At 38.1% G+C, this 20,942-nt stretch overlaps 1 protein-coding gene across 8 annotated transcripts in view; it reads left to right on the top strand.

Annotated features, from left to right (window-relative positions):
* KIAA1328 (KIAA1328 ortholog) overlaps window positions 1-20,942 on the top strand; it is a 321,215-nt gene that overhangs the window by 272,913 nt on the left and 27,360 nt on the right. For all 8 annotated transcript variants that reach the window (XM_047697425.1, XM_047697424.1, XM_047697431.1 and 5 more), the window contains one exon: window positions 220-328. In XM_047697425.1, coding sequence (XP_047553381.1) covers window positions 220-328 — 109 coding nt within the window. The remainder of the gene's footprint in view (window positions 1-219; window positions 329-20,942) is intronic.

The following is a 20,942-nucleotide window of genomic DNA, read 5'->3' as shown; positions in this document are numbered from 1 at the left end:
TTATTGCACGGAGGTACTTTTTTTAAACAAGATCTCTGATTTTACAAAATCAAAACAACCCACTGAGTTTCCCATCTGCCATTGTTTCATTTCAGAGGGGAAAAAATAGCTTACTTTTAAAGCTTAGGGATTTTGGAATGTCTAATATATTGCTCAGAATGGACTTTTCCATTTCCTTTTATTGAATGCCCAAATTAATTCCTTTTATTGTTCATACAGGAACAGTGGCAGGAGTTAGAAAAGATGCATCCACATCTCCTATGACGATAGGAAGCCAAAAGGAACTTGGAATCTCAAGCTCATCAGCACTGCAGCACGATACTTCTCGGTAAGCCTCAGGGACTCTTTGGTTTAACATTCTCTAGGTAAGAGCCTTTTGGGGGGCAGGGAGTCATTTAATAAGGAGTGGAAAAGTCTTGACAGTTCTTAAGAGCTGTTACTCAAGAGAGAGGCCTTCTTTGGAAGCATCTAGATTTGGCCAGGTTGATCGCGTGGAGCTCTTTCCTTTACCCATGCCTCACCTTAATTGAAACTGGTCATTGGCAAGGATTTCCAGAAAAACACAAAGCAAATCCTATCTTTCATCAGAAAATGTGCTTCACAGCAGGTTTTTCCCAGTTTGTCGCAAAATTGTTACACACTTGGACTTTAAGTTTAACTAATTGAATTCATTGATTCTGAAAATTATGGTGGGTTTTGTATTACAGTATTAAAGGACTGTCAACATTCACGGATACCAGAGACATTTGAAGAGTTAAGAATTTGCTCAGACTTTTCTGGAGTCAGGAAAAGAAATACATTATTAAAATTTTTTCACATCCACTAAGCCACCCACCTATTAGGCATTTAAGGCTGATTATATAAACAGCAACACCGAATGGGCTTAGTTTCAGCTTTCTTGGGAATGTGCTTGTTTGAGCACTTAAATTCCCAGCATCTTATCAGATGAATGTAGATTTCAAGACTTAATTTTAATTATAAAGAACTTTTGGGAAATAACCCTAACACAGAGGACAGGAATGACTGCCATCTATTAGGCACCTACTGTGTGTCCACCCTTGTATGGACTGTCTGATTTAATCTTCATCAGAGCCTTAGGAAGTGGTACTCCTATCATTCTCATTTCCAGAATTAGGAAACTAAGAGATTGAGTGACTGGCCTAAGGTCACATAGCTAATAAGACGTAGAACTAGCTTTTCAGACTCCAAAGCCCATTATCTTAAATACTATAATAGTTGACAATAACAACCTCCTTATTTTGAAGGTGACCCACAAGCCAAAAAAAAAAAAAAAATTTATCTAGTTTACCACATTCTTTGTCCATTACACCTTTCTTTTATTTTTAATGCTGCCCTTATTAGCATTTTCCAAGTACCCACATTGAGTTGTCAGTTCTGAAATGTTGAGGGTCGGGGGGTCCCTCCTTGGACCACTCGGCATTGTGGCTGAATGCTTGTGCTCAAAGAGGATCCATCCCAGTCACCTTGAGGGCTTCCTCTGGAGAAGTTACGGGTGAAGAGGAGAAATGATCTGGATTTTCAGTCTTAGTGAATTTTCCTATTGAAGATTAAAGCGAGCTCTTTAACGCTACTTTAATGTGTTTTTGATTATTGCATTTCAGTTTAGAGAGAAGCATGAAAAAGAATAAAATGTTTCCCCAGTAAGAGTTTTGTAGAACATTCTCAGCACACATTTTCTGAATGGACCATATCAACTTTGTACAGTTTTACAAGCCCACGTCAGAATTGCTGTGAAGACTCATATTTATGGACCTTAAAAAAGAGATTCTGTATCAGTTAGTTCTTAATACTGCAAATCAGCTAAATATAGATTCGCAGAGGTTTCATAAATAGTGAGTACTTGGCTAAATAAAACAAAGTGTAACACACTGGATTTCATCCTTAGAAGTGTACGATGGCATATTATAGGTTTATTATACAAAGTGCAGAGTTGAAAAAAAAGATTCCGTACTATGAAAATCAGTTACCAGGAGGGCACAGTGGTTGCTTTCCAGATTTCAGAATCAGGATTATTTGAATTATTCTTATTACAAAGTGTTGAAAAGGCATTTTTTATAGACTACTTTTCAGTTACATGCAGACTCTTAATGCAAGACAAAACTCTGTTTATTCTTCATCCCAACAAACCTTTGAACGTACTGAGAAGAGTAAAAGCCTATTCACCTTATATTCCCAGAATTTTCCAAACTTAGAAAACAGGATGGGGGTGGTGGGACAGATGGTGGTGGGAAATAGGTTTTCCTTTGTTCTCTGAAAAGTGTTAACACCTCGAAGAGTCCCATATTGTCCCACATGCCTGTGATAAAACCAGGCGTGGCAAAGTCATCTTTCTCATTCACAATGTGGGCTGTTAATTGTTCTCTCTGCTGCCTGTCAATATAATGTGAAATTTTCATTCCCCATTCAAGATGGGAAAAGTTGTGGCTGAAAATGTTAACATTTGCATTTTTATTTGTTGATTTATTTAAAGGACAGCCTCTCCCGCAGCAATCCATCACTTGGTGACACCCCAAATATGAATAATGTATTGTAGACTTGCAGTTACAATGTGTAATAAGTGCTAGAGACAGTAAAGGAATGTTAACTATGTTGCAAATGTAATATTTATTGACTCATAAAGTTTATGGCTTTGGAGGTTCAATAATACTGACCATAGGCCATTAATATCACTTATCCTGATTTTAGCTGGGCACCTTTATATGCAGAAATATTCATCTATCTCATGCTAACAAAATAAATAGGTAATTTACAGCACAAGCAAAGAGGGCTTTCTAGTTTTCTGTGCTGAGAGCTGCAGCGCTTCTTTCTCTTCATTCACTTCTGGCCTCCAGCATTGATCACACACCCCTGAGCTGTCCAAGAGAGAAACCACAGTGGTCACATTGGCACAAGAAGATGGAGCTGCTGAACCAAACAGGGCCATGCATTTCTGCTTGCCTAAAACAGGCAACGCCTCCCAAACCCCCATCACCTGGGCTTTTCTCCCTGTCATGTGGGGTGAGGAAGTGGTGAGGAAGTGCACCTTTGAGCGAAAGTTCAACAAATACTTCTCCTGCCAGGACGCTGGGTCAGAGTTTACAGATTCTACTGGATCCTCTGGTCTCCAAGGTGAAACCAGAACTGGTCAGGTTGCCAGTTAATTTGTTGTGAGCACAGCTGTTACTAATAATTAACCCTTTTGTACCTTCCAGAATTAGGTATGTCCATTGCCAGCAATAAAGATCAGACAGGAAATATCTGACACCCAAAGCAAAAGAAGTAATGTTAATTAGCAACCATCAGCTGTAATTGTCATTCCCATTAAGATGCAGAATTATGTATTTCTTCGTTATAAATAACCTTTCTAATTGTACTTGATGTATGCCAATTTAATCAAAAAGTATACTTGCAACAGACTGATATTTGCATTAATGTAGCTTTGGATCTTCAAATCTTTTATTTCAAATTTGGGGAGAAAAAGCATAGTACAGCTGTATATCCTTTATATGTGGGGATCTTTTTCTATCTGGGTTTAGAGATCTAAAACATTTTATATTAAAATGAAGACAGTATCTTCTGGGATTGTTCACTGAAACAGAAATCTTGTCACTTTTTAAAATACCAATAAATTTCTATCTTCCAGTCCTGTGACAGCTCAGTGGTAATTGTTCCAAACTGATAAACAGAGGCAAATAACAGGCCTGCAGCACCAGGATTATGTTCTGAGGCCCGGAAGTAAAATGTTACTAGTAAGGCTTCTTCTCTCTGTTGTCCCCTGATATGTGAGAGTTAATGCTGTTTCTCTTGCCTCTGTGTGTGTGTGTGTGTGTGTGTGTGTGATGTGAAGAGAGAAAAGCAGATCTCACCAAAGCATACCAAATTACTGAATTTGGGGAACTGGAGATATAGTTGGCCTATTTCTGGGTAGTACTGCTCACCTCTCTACTCTAGCTTTTTTCAAAAAGGCTTTTCACCACAACACAGAGTTGGAAATTTTGCTTTTTTTAGAGAGGGCATGTGCTCACCTGCATGTGGGGAGTGGCAGAGGGAGAGAATCCCAAGCAGAATCCTCCCACCCCTGCCCCAAACGCAGAGCCTGACACAGGACTCGATCACATGACCCACGAGATCAAGACGCAACCAGAAGCCAAGAGTCAGACACTTAACCGCCTGAGCCACCCAAGCACCCCCAGAGTCAAAAATTCTTGTTTTCTTTCATTTTGTTGGTTTTTTAGATGTGTTGGAGAGGAGTGATTTTGTGGAGCTTGCTTTTTGTTGAAGGAGGTAAGAAAATATTTAAGTATGTATTTTCAAAGATTTAATAGCTTATTTGGCGGCTTTTTAAAAAATAGCCTAGGGGCACCTGGGTGGCTCAGTGGATTGAGGCCTCTGCCTTCGGCTCAGGTCGTGATCCCGGGGTCCTGGGATCGAGCCCTGCATCCTTGGCTCTCTGCTCAGCAGGGAGCCTGCTTCCTCCTCTCTCTCTGCCTGCCTCTCTGCCTACTTGTGATCTCTGTCTGTCAAATAAAGAAATAAAATCTTTAAAACAAAACAAAAGAAACACAATGTTTTTTAAAAAAATAGCCTAAAAAATAACTTAATTTGATCTCTTTTTAAAGACTGTGGTCCTTTGCTTTCAAACTGTATGCTTAATTGTCCTGAAAACTTTGCTGTAAGTTTATGACTTGATGAGCTCTCCATAGTGCACATGCTTGTGCCGTCATGCTCACAGACATCATCGCCTGTTTGTGCACGGCAGATCTGAAGCTTGTAGAGACTTGCTGTCCATTGAGGTTGAGACTGAGGGACCACGCTCAGAATATTGGAAAACTGGGACCACATTACACTAATCCAGGCTGGAGAAATCCAAGTACCCTGCAGTCTAGAACTTAAACTTCTGTCTTGAAAACTGTATTTTTCTGTGTCTTTGGAAGAATGTCTGTCTCTTTAGATCCTCTGCCTATATTTTATTCAGACTAGTTTTTTGGTTTTGACTTGCTATTGAGTTGTAAGAGTTCCTTATATATTTTGAATATTAACCTCTTACTAAATAGTTTATAAATATTTTTTTCAGTTTGTGATCATTTCCTTTACAGTTTGATGCAGGTCCCATTTGTTTTTACTTTTGCTTTTGTTCCTTGAGCTTTCAGTATCTTATCCAAAAAATCATTTCAAAAACCAGTGTAAAGGAGCTTTTTTTTTTCTGTTTTCTTCTGGGAATTTTACAATTCCAGATTTTATAATTAAGTATTTAATCCATTCTCAGGGTTTTCTTTTTTAATATCATGAAAGATGAGAGTCCAGTCTCCTTCTTTTCCATCTGAATATTCAGTTTTCCCAGAACCATTTATTGATGAGACTGTCCTTTCCCAATTGTATATTCGTGGTGCCCTTGTTGAAAATTCATTGATCATTTATGCTTTTTTTTTTTCCTGGGTTCTTGATTATGTTCCATTGGTTTGTGTCTGTTTTTATGGCCAGTACCATACTATTTGGATTACTATAGCTTGTAATATAATTTGAAGTCCAGAAGTGTGATGCCTCCAACCTTGTTCTTTTTTCTCAAGGTTTTAGCTATTTAGAGTCTCTTGTATTTTGCGATTGTTTTTTTCTATATCTGTGGAAAATGCCAGTGGAATTTTGGTAGGGATTACATTGAATCCATACATCACTTTGGGTAGTATGATTATTTTAACAATATTAATTGTTTCAATCCATGGAGATGGGATATGTTTCCATTTATTTGTGTCTTCTTCAATTATTTTCATCCATGTTTTATAGTTTTCAGTGTACAAATCTTTCACTGCCTTGATTAAATTTATTCCCAAGTATTTTATTCTTTTTGATGCTATTATAAATGGAATTTTTTCTTGATTTCCTTTTTGGTTAGATCATTATTGGTATAAATAGATTCAACTGATTTTTGTATATTGATTTTATATCCTGGAACTTTACAGAATTTGTTAGTTCTAACCGGGTTGTTGTTGGTGTTGTTGTTTTGTATGTGGAGTGTGTAGGGTTGTCTACATATAGAATCATATTATTTGCAGAGGTAATTTTACTTCTTCCTTAACTATTTGGATGGCTTTTATTTCTTTTTCTTTACTTATTGCTGTTGCTTGCATTTCTAGTACTTTGTGTAATAGAAGTGACAGGAGCAAGCCCTGTACCAGACCGCAGAGGACAAGCCTTCAATTTTTCCCTATTATGATGTTAGCTGGGGCTTTTTATAAATAGCTTTTATTGTGCTGAAGAGATTTTCTTCTATATTCAAGAGTTTTTGTCATGAGTGGATATTGAACTTTTCAAGGAAGATATATAAATTGCCAACAGGTATATGAAAAGATGCTCAACATCAGTAATCATTGGGAAAATGCACATGAAAACCACAATGAGATAGTCCCTCACACCTGTTAGGATGGCTATTTTCAAAATGATGGAGGATAACAAGTACATAATGGTGAGGATGTGGAGAAAAGGGAACCTCGTGCACTGTTGGTAGGAATGTAAATTGATACAACTATTGTGGAAAACATGGAGGTTCCTCAAAAAATTAAAAATTGAACTACTGTATGATCCAGCAATCTTCTTCTGGGTATATACTCAAAGGAAATACAGTCAGTACCACAAAGAGATATCTGTGCTCCTATGTTCACTGCAACATTATTCACAGTAGCCAAGATATGGAAACAACATAAATGTCCTATCACTGGATGAATGGACTTTGGAATAATATTCAGCCTTTAAAAAGGAGATCTGCCATTTGTGACAGATGGCATGGATTAAGCTGGAGGACATTATGCCTAATGAAATAAGCCAGACATAGAAATACTTCATGATCTCACTTATTTGTGAAACCTAAAAAGTTCAAAAGCATAGAAGCAGAAAGGAGAATGGTGGTGACCAGGAGTAGGACGGTAGAGGAAATGAGGAGATAGTGGTCAAAGGGAACAAAGTTGCCATACTGTAGGATGAATACATCTAGAAATCTAATGTACAACATGATGGCTATAGTTAATAATACTGTATTAAATATTGGAAATTTGCCAAAAGAAGAGATTGCTAGTGTTCTCACCACCCTTTTAACTATATAATTGAAACTATATGAAGAGATGATATATTAGTTTGATTGTAGTAATCATTTTACTTTATATGTATATCATTAATAATTTCCTAATATTGAACAACTCTTCCAAAAAATCATGTTGTATATTTTAAATATATACAATTTTAATTTTTTAAGTGTTTTTTTTTTTAATCTCTATTTTCATCTTAAGTAACTTGACATAGAAATTCAGTTGCTTCTAGCACCAGATATGATGATATAACCCTTAAAGACCTTGAACAACCGTCATGTTGGTCATTTGCTGTGCTGGGAAGAGGGACAAACATTTCTTCATTTGTCCCTCTTCGTTCTTTGTGGGTCATCAACCAAGGCCTTAGCGTCTGGGCAGTTCAAGCATTGTTTAGTTTCTAATCTCAATTTCTCAGTAATCATTTAGATTTTGTAGAAGCAAAAATCATGTAAATATGCTGTTCCTGATTGTAAAAAATTATCTGTTTTATCCCTGACAAAAAAGTTCTGGGTTAGCAACATAAGTATCAAAATCTATGTTAAGCAATATATATCTATCATACTATTAACAAAAATATAATGCTGAAAATAATAATTACCTGTTCACAATCCTTAGCATAGTACCTCAGGGTTGACAGAATGCTTCTAACCTGCATTTTCTTATTTAAATTGCACCCAAACCCTGAAATAAGTAGTAGTAGTACCTCATTTTACAGCGAGGAAATGGCAACTGGAACTGTCCATAGGTACACAGTAATGAAGCAGAAAAGAGGCCCTGAACATAGTTCTTCTGATCCCAGATTTTAGTGTTTTTTTATTCTTCACCGTTGCCTAAAACTTGAATTTCAGGTCAAGGTGTAGGCACTAAGCTGATAAAATTCTGGTGCAGAGTAGGAATGAGACAAACTTGCCTTAAGAGTTATAGTTTATTTTTATAACTTGATAGGAAGAAGCACTCATTCAAGAGAAGGAGAAATGCTGTGTTTCCATTACGCACAACAACCAGATTGCAACATTTTCTTGCACTTGTGCCTAGAATCCTCACTGTAACAATATTTTTTTCTCATCTGTAGGTTCACACAAATGGTTTATGTACTCAACTAGATTCCCTTCTGTGGCTAGCACACAACAATGTGTCATTCTCCCAGGGTAGAGAGAGGGGAGCTACACTAAAATTCCAAACCCCAAATTAGAGCCCACAGGCACTACTTGAGTTTATGTGGTAGTTGGAATAGCGGACCTCACTGCCTCTATGTACTTGAGTATGTGACTGACGGCCGTAAGTGACAGTACTGCCCACTCTTCATTGAATGTCTGCTGTATATCAGGTAATGTGTTGGGCATCTACAGATATGTCCATTTAGAATTATATGTTCATATAAATTACATGGCATTGTAAAGCTCTCTTTAATGGCTACTAAACCTCAATTGCAAAATATTAGATAAAATTTCTTTTTAGGTTTTTCAAAATGACTTCCTAAAATGTGGGCTGCAAGGCTAAGAGCTGTCATTTTAGCTTTATGTGCCCTCGGAGTAAGTTTGCCCACCACACACAATCAGAGTAGCATTTACTGTAACTTTTCCATTTTGAGTCTGTTGTAAATAAAATAAAAACAAAGCCTAATGAAATGACACACACAAAAAATGATGACAGTAAAAAGGAATAGTCTGAAAACTTAGAAAAGAATGTATTGAATATGTAAAAGAAAACATGAAGTATAATGTGCCTCTCTGTCTTCCATCTTTAATCAGAAGGATGAAAAGCCCAGCCATTCAAAAGGGGTTTTACTTAAGTTGAGTTGATACTTTGAAATTCCCTGCCAGCAGGGGCATTACTCCCAAGAACAGTTGAACACATGGAAATTCTTATGTGTTTGATGAAAAGATGTAGCTTTTAATTAAGCCAGGATATTGTGTTGTTACTGTAATTCCCACTGTTAAAAGCCATTAATATAATCATCCATTCCTCTGACACACACTGTTATACTGTGTATAAGTTTAAAAAACAGAAACAAACAGGCTACGTAGAAATAGTAGAGATAACATAATTCCAAGAAATGAATTCAGCTTGAGGAAGCTTGTCAAGACATTCTTACCATAGAAAAAAAAGTACTGCACAGAAAAAATATACATTCAAACCGCTGATATTTACTAATCACTTAGATTCGAGTCCCTTGGTTTCAGGAATTCTAAGTTCTGGATGAAGGAGTTGTAAAAGCTCCTTCAGTGTTCACAGTTTTCTATATTTTCCAGATATTCTATAGTGATGTATTACTTACATAATTTTTAAAATAATATTTAAAAAGAAAACAAAGGGCACATATTAATAGGAGGTAAACCCATTTTAAAATTTTTTACTCTACAGTTTCAAGTATTTCCAAATACCCTAAGGTTCACCTTTTAACATATGACATAAATATGTTATTTCTTTGTCAAGCCAGCAATAGGTGAGGATTATGCTTCCTTGGTGTGTCTTCTCCAGGGTACTGAACACTGAAAAATGGTATGATTAGTGACATCTGTTCAGCATTGCCAGTTCCCGTTATCATTTCACAGTGTTTATCCTCATGAACTGCTGTTTTAGAGTCGTTTGTTTGCTCCAAGGTCACCAAATTCCCTGAACTTCAAAGTTAAGAACATTTGTTGAGTGTCACTTAGTGTTCTAGGCAGTTCAATGCTTTTCTAAAATTCTTTTATATATGTCACCTGACATAATCCTCAGAATCATGAGAAAATAAAGCTCAACAAGGCAATTATAGAACAGTCTAGAGCTCAGGTGTAATAATTATAACACCTGGGTTTATAGACCTAGGTTTGAATGGCTTTGAACAAATCATTTAATTTATAAGATGGGGATAATACTATCTCCTCATAGGCCTGTCGTGATGATTAAGCAAAACAGTTTACATAGAGTGCTTAGCACACTCCCTGTATATCACTAAATAATAGTTGTCATTGTAGAACTTCCCAAGATCACACAAGCAATAAGGAGCTAGGATTTGAACCTTGCTATTGTAATTCCAAACTCTATGTGTGTTCCCTGACAAAAGGTTGGGAATAGGATTAGGTTCATCTAAGAAGTTGACAACAGGGTTGTATTTTTTCATTTTCACTATGCAGACATGTTTGCAAACATGCCTTTTATTTTACCTCTCTAAGCGTGACTTCTCGGATGAAAAGAATTTTAATAATTACCTTGAAAATTTGCTCAGAGTATTAACTTTAGGTAAGCAAAGTTAATTTGGTCAGATAAGCACCCTAATTTGGTGCTGGGCCATAGCGTGCACTCAGTCAGTGTTCAGTCCTTTCTCTGTGGGAGAAGGAGAGATGCCAACTCCCTGCTGAATAGGGAGCCATAGTGGGGGCTCGAACTCACAACCCTGAAACTACGACCTAAGCCAGAATCAAAAATCAAATGCACAGTGGACCAAGCCACCCAGACAGTCCAATGCAAGGATTTCATTTATTATATTCATTGCTCTATCCTTGTCCTAGGAGAAGGCCTGGCACATAACAGACATTCATTCAATAAGAATGAATGAATGATCACAAAGTAATCGTTTCCTTTTCAGTTTTCCAGTTCATGGCATTCCTGTAGACAGTGATTTTCCATTAGGTCTTCTTCACATCTGCAAAAGAACCATGGGTTGGTGCCCTGCTCATACATTTAATCGTGCTGCTTTTACTTCCCAGAACTTCCTTGCATTTTAATTGACTTTAAGGTGTTCCTGTTTTGTAAGGATTGAAAGATGTCTAGTTTTTTAGGAGGTTTTCAAGGAGCAGATTCTCCATTGTGAGTGGTTTCAACATGTTCTTTACATTGGGATTTGATTGCTTGGACAATATCCCATGGGTTTCTTCACTTAGCTATTCCTTTGCTTGTGTTCAGCCATAGCATATAACTTCTAAGCCTCTGCTTTGGACTGTGGCTACTTTGTTGCTCTGGTTTCATCAAGTTAAAATCCTTTCATGCAGACAGGCATCATGGCTTAGAGGAAGGGGCATAAGTATTAAAGGCCAAAGATATGGATTCATCCAGCCTCCACAACTAACTAGCAGCAAAACCTTGACAGAGTCCCTTGACCTTCCATCTTAGGCTGAGCCTTACCCTTTGTTTAGACACAAAATCAAAATGAAATCATATGCATCTTCCTCTTGATTTCAGAGTAGTTAATACATTTTGAGAATAAAATGAGAAATAAACATTTTCAAAAACAAGTAAGTGATTTCAAAATAACATGTTTGAAATACCCCTTCAAGCTATTCAGTAGTTTGGAAACATTAAGTAGATAAATGTGGTGCCCATCATTCACAGCATGGTGCAAAGCAATTATATGGGTATCTCTGACCTTCCTAGTTGAAGGGGACTGGACGCAATTTACATTTCTAGAGATTATGCTATGTGAACATGTGTTTACTGAGGGTTTTTCCTTTTTAATGTTTAAATGAAACCACGTCTGGAAAACATCAGAGCTTACTTTCAGGAGGATGCCCAGAGAAAAACAAGAAAAAAGTTAACAACCTCGAAGTCCAAATTGAGGTCATTAGCCACCTGGAAAGAGGTGACCATATCTTAGTATAAGCTACCTGCTCTGCCTTAGGGAAAGAATGGTCAGGATTGTGCGTGAGAGTTCCAAAATCGCCACTGAGTAAATCAAAGACCTTATACTTATAATGGAGAAGACAGACAATAATGTAGTTAATGGTCACTGGCCAATGCATCTTAGCTCAGCTGGATCTCTTTATATACTGTTTATATATTTAAATATAGTATATATGTACACACACCACTTTAAATATGTTTAACACTTTTTTATTTGAGTATAATTGATACACAGTGTTTCAGGTGTACCACATAATCAACTCTGTATATTATGCTATCCTCATCACAAGTGTAGCTACCATCTGTCACTATAGATCACTATCACAATACCATGTATATTTCTTATAGTGAACCTTTTATTCCTGTGACTTACTCAGTTCATACCCGGAAAAACCTGTATCTCCTACTCTCTTTCACTCATTTTGTCCATCCTCCCACCACCGCTCCCCCTCCCCTGACAACCATCAGTGTGTTCTCTGTATTTATAGGTCGGATTCTGCTTTTTGTTTGTTTATTCATTTGTTTTTTAGATTGCACATATGAGTCATATGGTATTTAATTTAGTCTGACTTATATCACTTAGCATAATACCCAGTAGGTCCTATATTGTTACAAGTGGCAAGATCTCACCCCTTTTGTGGCTGCAGAATATTCCTCTGTGTGTGTGTGTGTGTGTGTGTGTGTGTGTGTGCACCCACCACATCTTTTATATCCATTCCCCTAGCAGCAGAGAGCTGCTTCCGTATCTTGGCTATTGTAAATAATGCTGTAATAAACAAAGGGGTGCATGTATCTTTTCAAATTGGTGTTTTCATTTTCTTTGAATAAATAGCCAGTAGTGAAATTATTGAATCATATGGTATTTATATTTGTAATTTTTCTGAGGACCCTCCATGCTATTTTCCACATTGGCTTGGCTGCATGATTTTGCATTCCCATCAACAGTACACAGGCATTCCTTTTCTCCACATCCTTCTAATACTTGTTATTTCTCATCTTTTGTATTTTAGCCATTCTAACAGGTGTAAAGTGATCCTTCATTGTGGTTTTGATATTTAACACCTTTCATATTTTCCCCATGAACTATCTGCTTCTCATATTAATGGAATATGATCCCCCCAGCCTACTTTTCTTTATTTCTTTTTTTTAAATAATTTCTTTAAAGATTGTATTTATTTATTTGATGGACAGAGTTCACAAGTAGTCAGAGAGGCAGGCAGAGAGAGAGGAGGAAGCAGGCTCCCCGCTGAGCAGAGAGTCCAATGCAGGACTCAATCCAAGGACCCTGAGATCATGACCCGAGCCGAAGGCAAAGGCTTAACCCACTGAGCCACCCAGGTGCCCCATACTTTTCTTTACTTCTTATGGAGAAATTTATTTTAACATTTTGTATTTTCTGCAATTTTTTATGGTTTAACCACAAAAATTAAGAGATGGATATATATGAAAATTCTTTGGAAAGAGTAAAGGGAAGCACATGAATATTGTTATTTTCATTAGTCTTAAGAGTTCTGGATACATCATCACACCAAGCATCCTTCCTAATTTACCTTTTAGAGAATTTCAGTAAGCCATTTGGTGTATAAATCCTAATATTATCCAAAGAAGGAAGATTCCAAGTTGATCTTGAAGCTCTAGAGTAATTGCCCACTGCATTATGTATTTACTTATCAAGACTTTCATTGATTTTTTTTCTTTCATGGGTGCATACTAAAGTAAGACTCTTATTGAGAGTGAGAATCCATCTTGGTTGGAATGTAAGTCTCTTGGCAGGCAAGGGCACAGTGATTATTGTTTTACATATGAGAAGCTGTTTCTTTCTTTGGGAGAGCTGGGATATTCTGAGATGGGTTGTAGTTTGTGTTAGAATAGGGACTTTGCTTAACACCCTGTCACAGGACATGAGCCATGGAAAACCAGAGCCCATTGTTAGAGCCTAGAAGAAAGGCCCCAACCTAATAAGAGGACAGCAAGCTAGAAAGCTAACAAGCCTTATATACAATTGCACATCTCGTAAAAGTCTTATATCCACTTGTGTTTCTTTTCTTTTTTTTTTTTTTTTATTTATTTGACAGAGAGAGATCACAAGTAGACGGAGAGGCAGGCAGAGAGAGAGAGAGAGAGGGAAGCAGGCTTCTCGCTGAGCAGAGAGCCCGATGTGGGACTCGATCCCAGGACCCTGAGATCATGACCTGAGCCGAAGGCAGCGGCTTAACCCACTGAGCCACCCAGGCGCCCCTCCACTTGTGTTTCTTAACATACATGAAGAATTTGTCCTTTCTAAATTTCAACAGTTTTAAAATATTCTGGACAAATGTTTATGTTTAATAATAGTAATGTATAAGGCAAGTACGATAAAACGCATGCCTAGCCAGTGGGATTATTTTATAAATGTTATACATTAGATAAATTAAAAGATGCAAACAAGTTGTCCCTTAGGGATATTTCTTCTTTCTAGGGCTCTGAATAACCCTGAGCAGGCACTTTGAAGAGTCAGGTTGAAAGCTAGAGCTGGAACACCATGCCAGCCCATGCTGAGGGGAAGGATATTAAACTTATTTCTTGTTGAAGGCAGTCTCTTTCCTACTCCCTGGAAGAAGTCCGCCCATCAGAAGTCCCCAAGATCATATACTTAGCTCTTGGTGTGACCTGATGAAACCTAAAAGTAACTTGCCTTGGGACACCTACCCTACCAGATGCAGATTGGACTATTTACCACACATGGCATTCTGTGTGGACTTCCATTAGGACGCTTCTGAATGTTCTCCATGAATGATGTGGTTCCCTCCTGCTTGGGTAGCTGGAAGTAACTGCGCCAGCTAGCTCAGAGGAACATCCTCAGTTAGTGACTTCTCAGCCCTATGTCTGTTGCCTTCACAGTCTCAGCTCAGGTCTGAGAAATATGCTGCTCCTAAAATAAGGCTTGTGTGTAGACCAGACGATACAGCTCACTGCCTGTAGACTCCTGTCTTCTAGGTTTGGAGAAGAAGTGGACTGGTAGTAGAAGAACCAAATTCTGGTAAAAGCTGAGGTGTGGCATCATCTCAGGGGCGGATCCTAACTGTAACATAAACCACTGATTTACACAGGAACAAGCTTAAGTAGTGGCAGAACTAAGACTGGCCCTAGCCCTGAAACTCCTGGAATCCCAGCCACTCTGGACCATAGGAGTTAGGAGCCCGCAAGATTTCTGTGCCGATCGCCATGAGCCACCCTCTGCCAGGACTGCATGTTCCCTCCGCTCTCCTTCAGGTGCTGCTGGAGCTGAGCAGCTTTTCCAGAACTGTCCCCTTCCAGAAGTTTATGCTTCATCACAGCTTGCCCCAGTTCTTTTATCTTCTCCCTTTGGACATACATATTTTTGTGAGCAGCAAAATGTTTCTACTGAGGTGCACATGTAGGTCACATGCAATGACTTTTAGTCAGACCAGAAGGTCTTTTGCTAAGATTGTAGCATTGTATCATTAGTTCAGTGGAGGTTATTGTATCAGTGGGAAAATTTTAATTTCATGCCCTGCAGACTTCACAGTCTTGTGTGCTCTCTCTGGTCCTGTTGTTGCACAAAGGGCAAATCCCTGTGTCACGTTCGTTTCACATTGAAAAAAAAAGTGAAGTTGATCCATCTGAGATCTTCACACACAGACAGATAAAAATCTGTTGTCAGAAAGCTATTATATGAGGAGGGAGCTAGAGGGAAGAAAAATTCTTTACAGCTAATATGGCTTTCCATGAGTGAGTATGGCCTCAAGGCACAAAAAGGGGGGGACCTCTGTTAGCACTGGCTACTGATACAAGATATCCTCAAATGTTTGGGTATAAAAACCAATCAGACTGGGCCCAAATCTTTTTTAATCAGTTATTGCTGGCATAAAAAAAATAAAATAAAAATTTCTCCTTCACACAACTGTTTTTTAAGAATAGAGAAGGAAACATCGTAGTAGAGAAAACGGTCAATGTAAAATCTGGAATAAGTTAAAGTAAACATGGTGGAAACAAATCAGAGCTTAATATTTAAATTGGATATTTGACTAAAATTATTTTTAACTAAGTAAAAGGGTTATATGGAGAGGTTGTCATATCAGAGGTTTAAGATTAAAAATACCACAGATTAGAATTATAACTCAATATCATAACCTGTTTAACATTAACCTCTAAGAAGTCTATCCATTTAGCCTTTACAAAAGTTATGAAATACTGTGGGGCCTATAATGAACTATTCAAATTTCCTTTCTTGCCACCACCTTCAGCCTTTGATCCTAAAGTCAGGTTTAGACTGCTGAATAAGATCATTTGGCTACCACATAGGCAACCACCTTTTTTTCTTTTTTAAGATTTTATTTATTTATTTGACAGAGAGAGATCACAAGTAGGCAGAGAGGCAGGCAGAGAGAAAGGAAGGGAAGCAGGCTCCCTGCCGAGCAGAGGAGCAGAGAGCCAGTTGCGGAGCTCCATGTGGGGCTCCGAGCTTGATCTCAAGACCCTGGGGTCATGACCTGAGCCAAAGGCAGAGGCTTTAACCCACTGAGCCACCAAGGCGCCCTCAGCTTTTGCTCCTTGATAATATCAACTGTAATCCTTCTTAGAGGATTGCAGTGTGTGTAGGACTCAGCAGAGTTAGCAAGGATCCATTCAAGAATCTGTTTGCTAATAAGTTTTTAAAGAAACTGACACCAGTGATTTGACAGCCATCACTTTAGCACTTATGCTTATTCTGGTCAATTGCAGTCATGATGTAGATTTTTTAAAGTACCATTTATATCACCTGCAATCCTACCATCCACTGTAGGCACTGTAAACACTGTGTATAACACTGTTAATATTTTAGTAGTTAGTGTATTTCCTTCCAACCTTTTCTTTTTGTTTTATTTATACTCTTCTCTTTCTTTAGACTGAGTTTTTCTAAATTGTGAGATACCTGAAAGTTAAAAAAGCAAGACATTTTATGTGTGTATGTGTGTGTGTGTGTTAATCATTCCATGAATAAATAAGAAAGACATAGGTAGGAATTAGCAATGCTAAATAAAACTGCCTAGATTGGCCTATTATCAAGGTTGATTGTTGGAGTGAGGATGTACATGTTTCTCTTCTAAGTTCCCTTAGGGATGCTGCAATGTGATTGTGTTTCCAATAAAACTTCTTGCCTTTTTTCTTCTTTATTGGATCTATACACAGATTTAATCTGTAGTATAAATCACTCCTATAAAGTGTATGGTATATTTTAAATGTCACTCATACAACTGTCTTCGAGGTGAGAAAAATATGTATTAAAGTTAAGTCACGCAATTAGAATATATTTCTTTGTAGAGGGAAAAAAATGTAGAGGAAAAATTCCATTAAATGGAATCTTCCTGGTTAGGAATAATGCAAGACAAAGGCGTTTATAGGACAATGCCACTCAAATTTGCTGGCTGCCCTTCTACTTTGTCAATTTCCAGAAACAGAGGTGACTTTAACGAGCCATATTGCTTCACCTTTTAGGCAGTTGCAATCTGTGCTAAGAAATAATATTATTCTCTTGCTCTGAGCCTCTCATAAGACAGCAAAATAATGTTGCATTTTCACCTTAGCATACCCCATTTATTTGTCTTACCTCCTTCCTTCCACTTACCATTGATCTTGACCCAAACAAGGGACATCAGATTTAATTATTATGCTGGCCCAGTGCCAACAGCAGTGAGCCAGAAGGAGATCCTGGCCTTCCCGTCAATTTTCATCAGATTCAGTCTTATTGACACCTCTTGTATCCAGTATCAAATTCACTGGGCTTTTCCTTATCATCCAATTTTATAAATTCTTCCAAACTGGGATAGATAGTTGATCTGGAGGGTCTTTTTACTGCCAGCACACTGGGAGAAACCTCCATGGGTTCCTCAGTCTTGGTAATGCTCTGTTAAAAGTCTGGTTTCTTTCCCATCAATTTCTGCTTTTTCCATTCCGTTTATTTATGATTGAACTATTTCCACCCTATTTGGCTACCCTTGTTTTCTCTATTGACTCTCCTTCCTGTCCTACCTTTCTACCAAATTGTTCTAATTTTCCTAGCATCAGTAAAAACTACTAAAGGAAGTTGGAACAGTAAGTCAGATAGTTTCTTGCACTATTTCTTACTCTCCTACCCCCACCCTGGAACAAAGTAACATGAGAGGAACGTTAGGTACACTCTAATCACATCTTTTAATGTGGTCTAGGTCGGAGGTATATTTGTTGGGAGAACGTCCTGGTTACCATAATGGCCACCAAACATGACTTGCATTGACAGCTCATCAGTTGCTTCACCCGTGGTGTTCCATTTGGCATTTAATAGGGGAGTTCGGCGATTGCCTTTTCGAGGTACTGTGTATGGTTTATGGTTGTGCTTATCTATCCCAAAAGGTTGGATATTCCCCCATCTCTAATTTTCATCCACAGCATCATAGATAATGGCCAGTTGGGGGGGCATATATTAACCCAAACATGCCTCCCCATGCAGCCATATCCAGAACTAGGGAAACAGTCCTTCAGTTTACAATCCCAACAAACCGGATAAAGTAATGACTCTTCTGGAGCTGTCTACACCTGTCAGCGAAGTGGGTGACTTCTTTAACCAAATATTCACTGGTTTCTGTTTTTTCATAATTTCACCCCCAGCCAACCTGTAGCATCTTTGTGGCCAGAGGGTGGAGGAGTATAATCAGCTATCTAAAACTGGAAGAATCTCAGGTCTCCTCCTTACAACAAATTCCTGTTTCAGCTTGCTCACGGTTCTAAGTTTCCCAGCTTCAACTGTGGCCCTGAAAGCAAGCCGAACACCTTCCTCTCCAGTTCATTCCGTCCCTGCTAAAGCAGCCCTGAATACACGTTTGTTCTTAAGCTAAAGAGAACAGCGGGTGGCACGCACACAGAGAAAGTGTGTGTGTGTGTGTGTGTGTGTGTGTGTGTGTGTATGTGTGTGTATAGGAGGAGGAGGGAGTTATTTCTTTTCTGCTAGGTTGTTGTCCCCAATAGGTTTATATAAAGGTTATAAAGTTCATCAATTGATATTGTCTTTCTCTTTGAAAGTACATATGGTCATAGAACACTATCATTCAGTTCTGTAATCTTAAACTTCAAACAATGCGCTGATGAATTATTTATGTTACAGAATGTGCTTTCAATAATGTGTAGCAGAAAATGGAATGAATGCTTATCCATATGTGCCCTGAACTTTCTAAAGTGCATGCTAATAAACAGGGTAACCTAGCATCACTTTGGTCTGGTAGAATTTATAAGGCAAGCACCTCTCTTGCTTTGGGTTTCTACGTTATATTCTCTAACAATCAGCTTACAGTTTTTCCTCCTGGAGCCTAGAAGGTAACATTTTTCGATTGCAAGCTAACAATGCCTTTGTCTCAAGATAATGAAGGTTGAGGGCGCCTGGGTGGCTCAGTGGGTTAAGCCGCTGCCTTCGGCTCAGGTCATAATCTCAGGGTCCTGGGATCGAGTCCCACATCAGGCTCTCTGCTCAGCAGGGAGCCTGCTTCCCTTCCTCTCTCTCTGCCTGCCTCTCTGCCTACTTGTGATCTCTGTCTGTTAAATAAATAAATAAAATCTTTAAAAAAAAAAAAAAGATAATGAAGGTTGAGGTCTATAAATTTCACTTGTCATTCTAGCTTCCAGCCATACTAATTTGGGCTTTAATTCATAATTAGTAGGAAGTTACAAATCCATAGAAAAGAGAATTTTTTTATATTAAGTGGACATTGTCTAATCTCATGATTTCATAAAATAATTAAGATACTAGAAATAATCAAGATTTTTTTAAGTTTTTCATTACTATTTATTTGAGAGAGAGAGAAAAGAAAACACAAGCCAAAGGAGGGAGGACCAGAGGGAGAGGGAGAATCGAGAAGCAGACTCCCCACCGAGCAGGGAGCCCAATGCAGAACTAGATCCCAGGACCCTGGGATCATGACCTGAGCTGAAGGCAGATAGATGCTTAACCAACTGAGCCACCGAGGCGCCCCAAGTTTTTTCATTACTTAAAAGTATAGGTATGGATATCAGGGTTGGTAATTTTTTTTAATCTGTATATAGTTCCTTCAACAATGACAGAAAGAAAAGAAATTCTGCTTAAATTATTTTTATGGTTGCACAAATGGTCAGATTTTCCCAAATAGGCTTTCCATATCAAAATCTGAGATCAACTGCATCACTTGCGTAGTGATAGTCTTTTACCAAAACTCCCAGAGAACAAAAACAAAAAGCTAGCAGTAGGCATCTTGAGAACCTTGAATGGTAGGCATTGTTGAAGAAGAATGAGAAACTTTCAGGAGGCTGTTGCTGTTCATGATAATATCTTTGTGTGAAGACATAACTCAGGATTGCCAGACAGGAGAGAAATGAGCCAGGTCCCCAGTCCCCTCATATGCAACTGTTGGAGCCAAATGTATTTCGGAATTCACGATTGTTTAAGGTAACATAGTGTACATACCCTGTGAGGTGCAGGAAAATGTGGGATTATTCACATTAAATGGGATAAACGACAAGTATAAATAGCTTCATATTAGCTCAAGTCAGAGTCTGCAACCAAGTAAGTTTGGTGTAGGTCAGATGTTGCTACCAAAAAGGTTATGAAAATGCAGTTTTCAGTACTCTTAAGATTTCAAAATTACAGATAAGGTTTGTGAGCCACCACTCTTGGACATCTTATTTATTCCCCATCCAGGAATCTCCATAAAAGGCAATGTCTCTGCCTTCCTCTAAATCATTTCTTTATTCTGTTCTCCATAAAATGCGAGGCTACACAGATACAGGAGGAACCCATTAAGGTATCTCAAATCCAGATGGGTCAAATAGTCACTTGTCAGAGACAGAGAACTGAACTAAATTGTTTTTATAATTATTGTCTTACTCAAGAAGTACAAATTCATAGGGATATTGTTTGAATAAGGCTTTCTCACACCCCAGGCTCCCAGCTAGCCAACTGCCGTCCTGTGTTTGATGTAACCACTACCAGTTTCCTGTGTGTCCTTTGAGGGATAATTATACATGTGCTGTTTTGACTGTATACAAGTGTGTGTACTGTAGAACCACCTTATTCTTTTAAATCTGTACAGTGTCCCATTATATGGATGTACCATAATGCATTTAGCCAGCCCGCTGGTGAATGGATATCTAGGTTATTTGCAGTCTTTTGTGATTGCAAACAAGACTGCTGTGAATATTCTAATACATGTCATTTATACATGTGGAAGGCTATCTATAGGATAAACTCCTAGAAATGTAATTATTGGTCTCCCATAATTC

This window comes from Lutra lutra, chromosome 12 (assembly GCF_902655055.1).
Source record: "Lutra lutra chromosome 12, mLutLut1.2, whole genome shotgun sequence".
NCBI lineage: Eukaryota > Metazoa > Chordata > Mammalia > Carnivora > Mustelidae > Lutra > Lutra lutra.
Note: the sequence above shows the minus strand (reverse complement) of the source record. Positions and strands in the feature narration are given on the sequence as shown.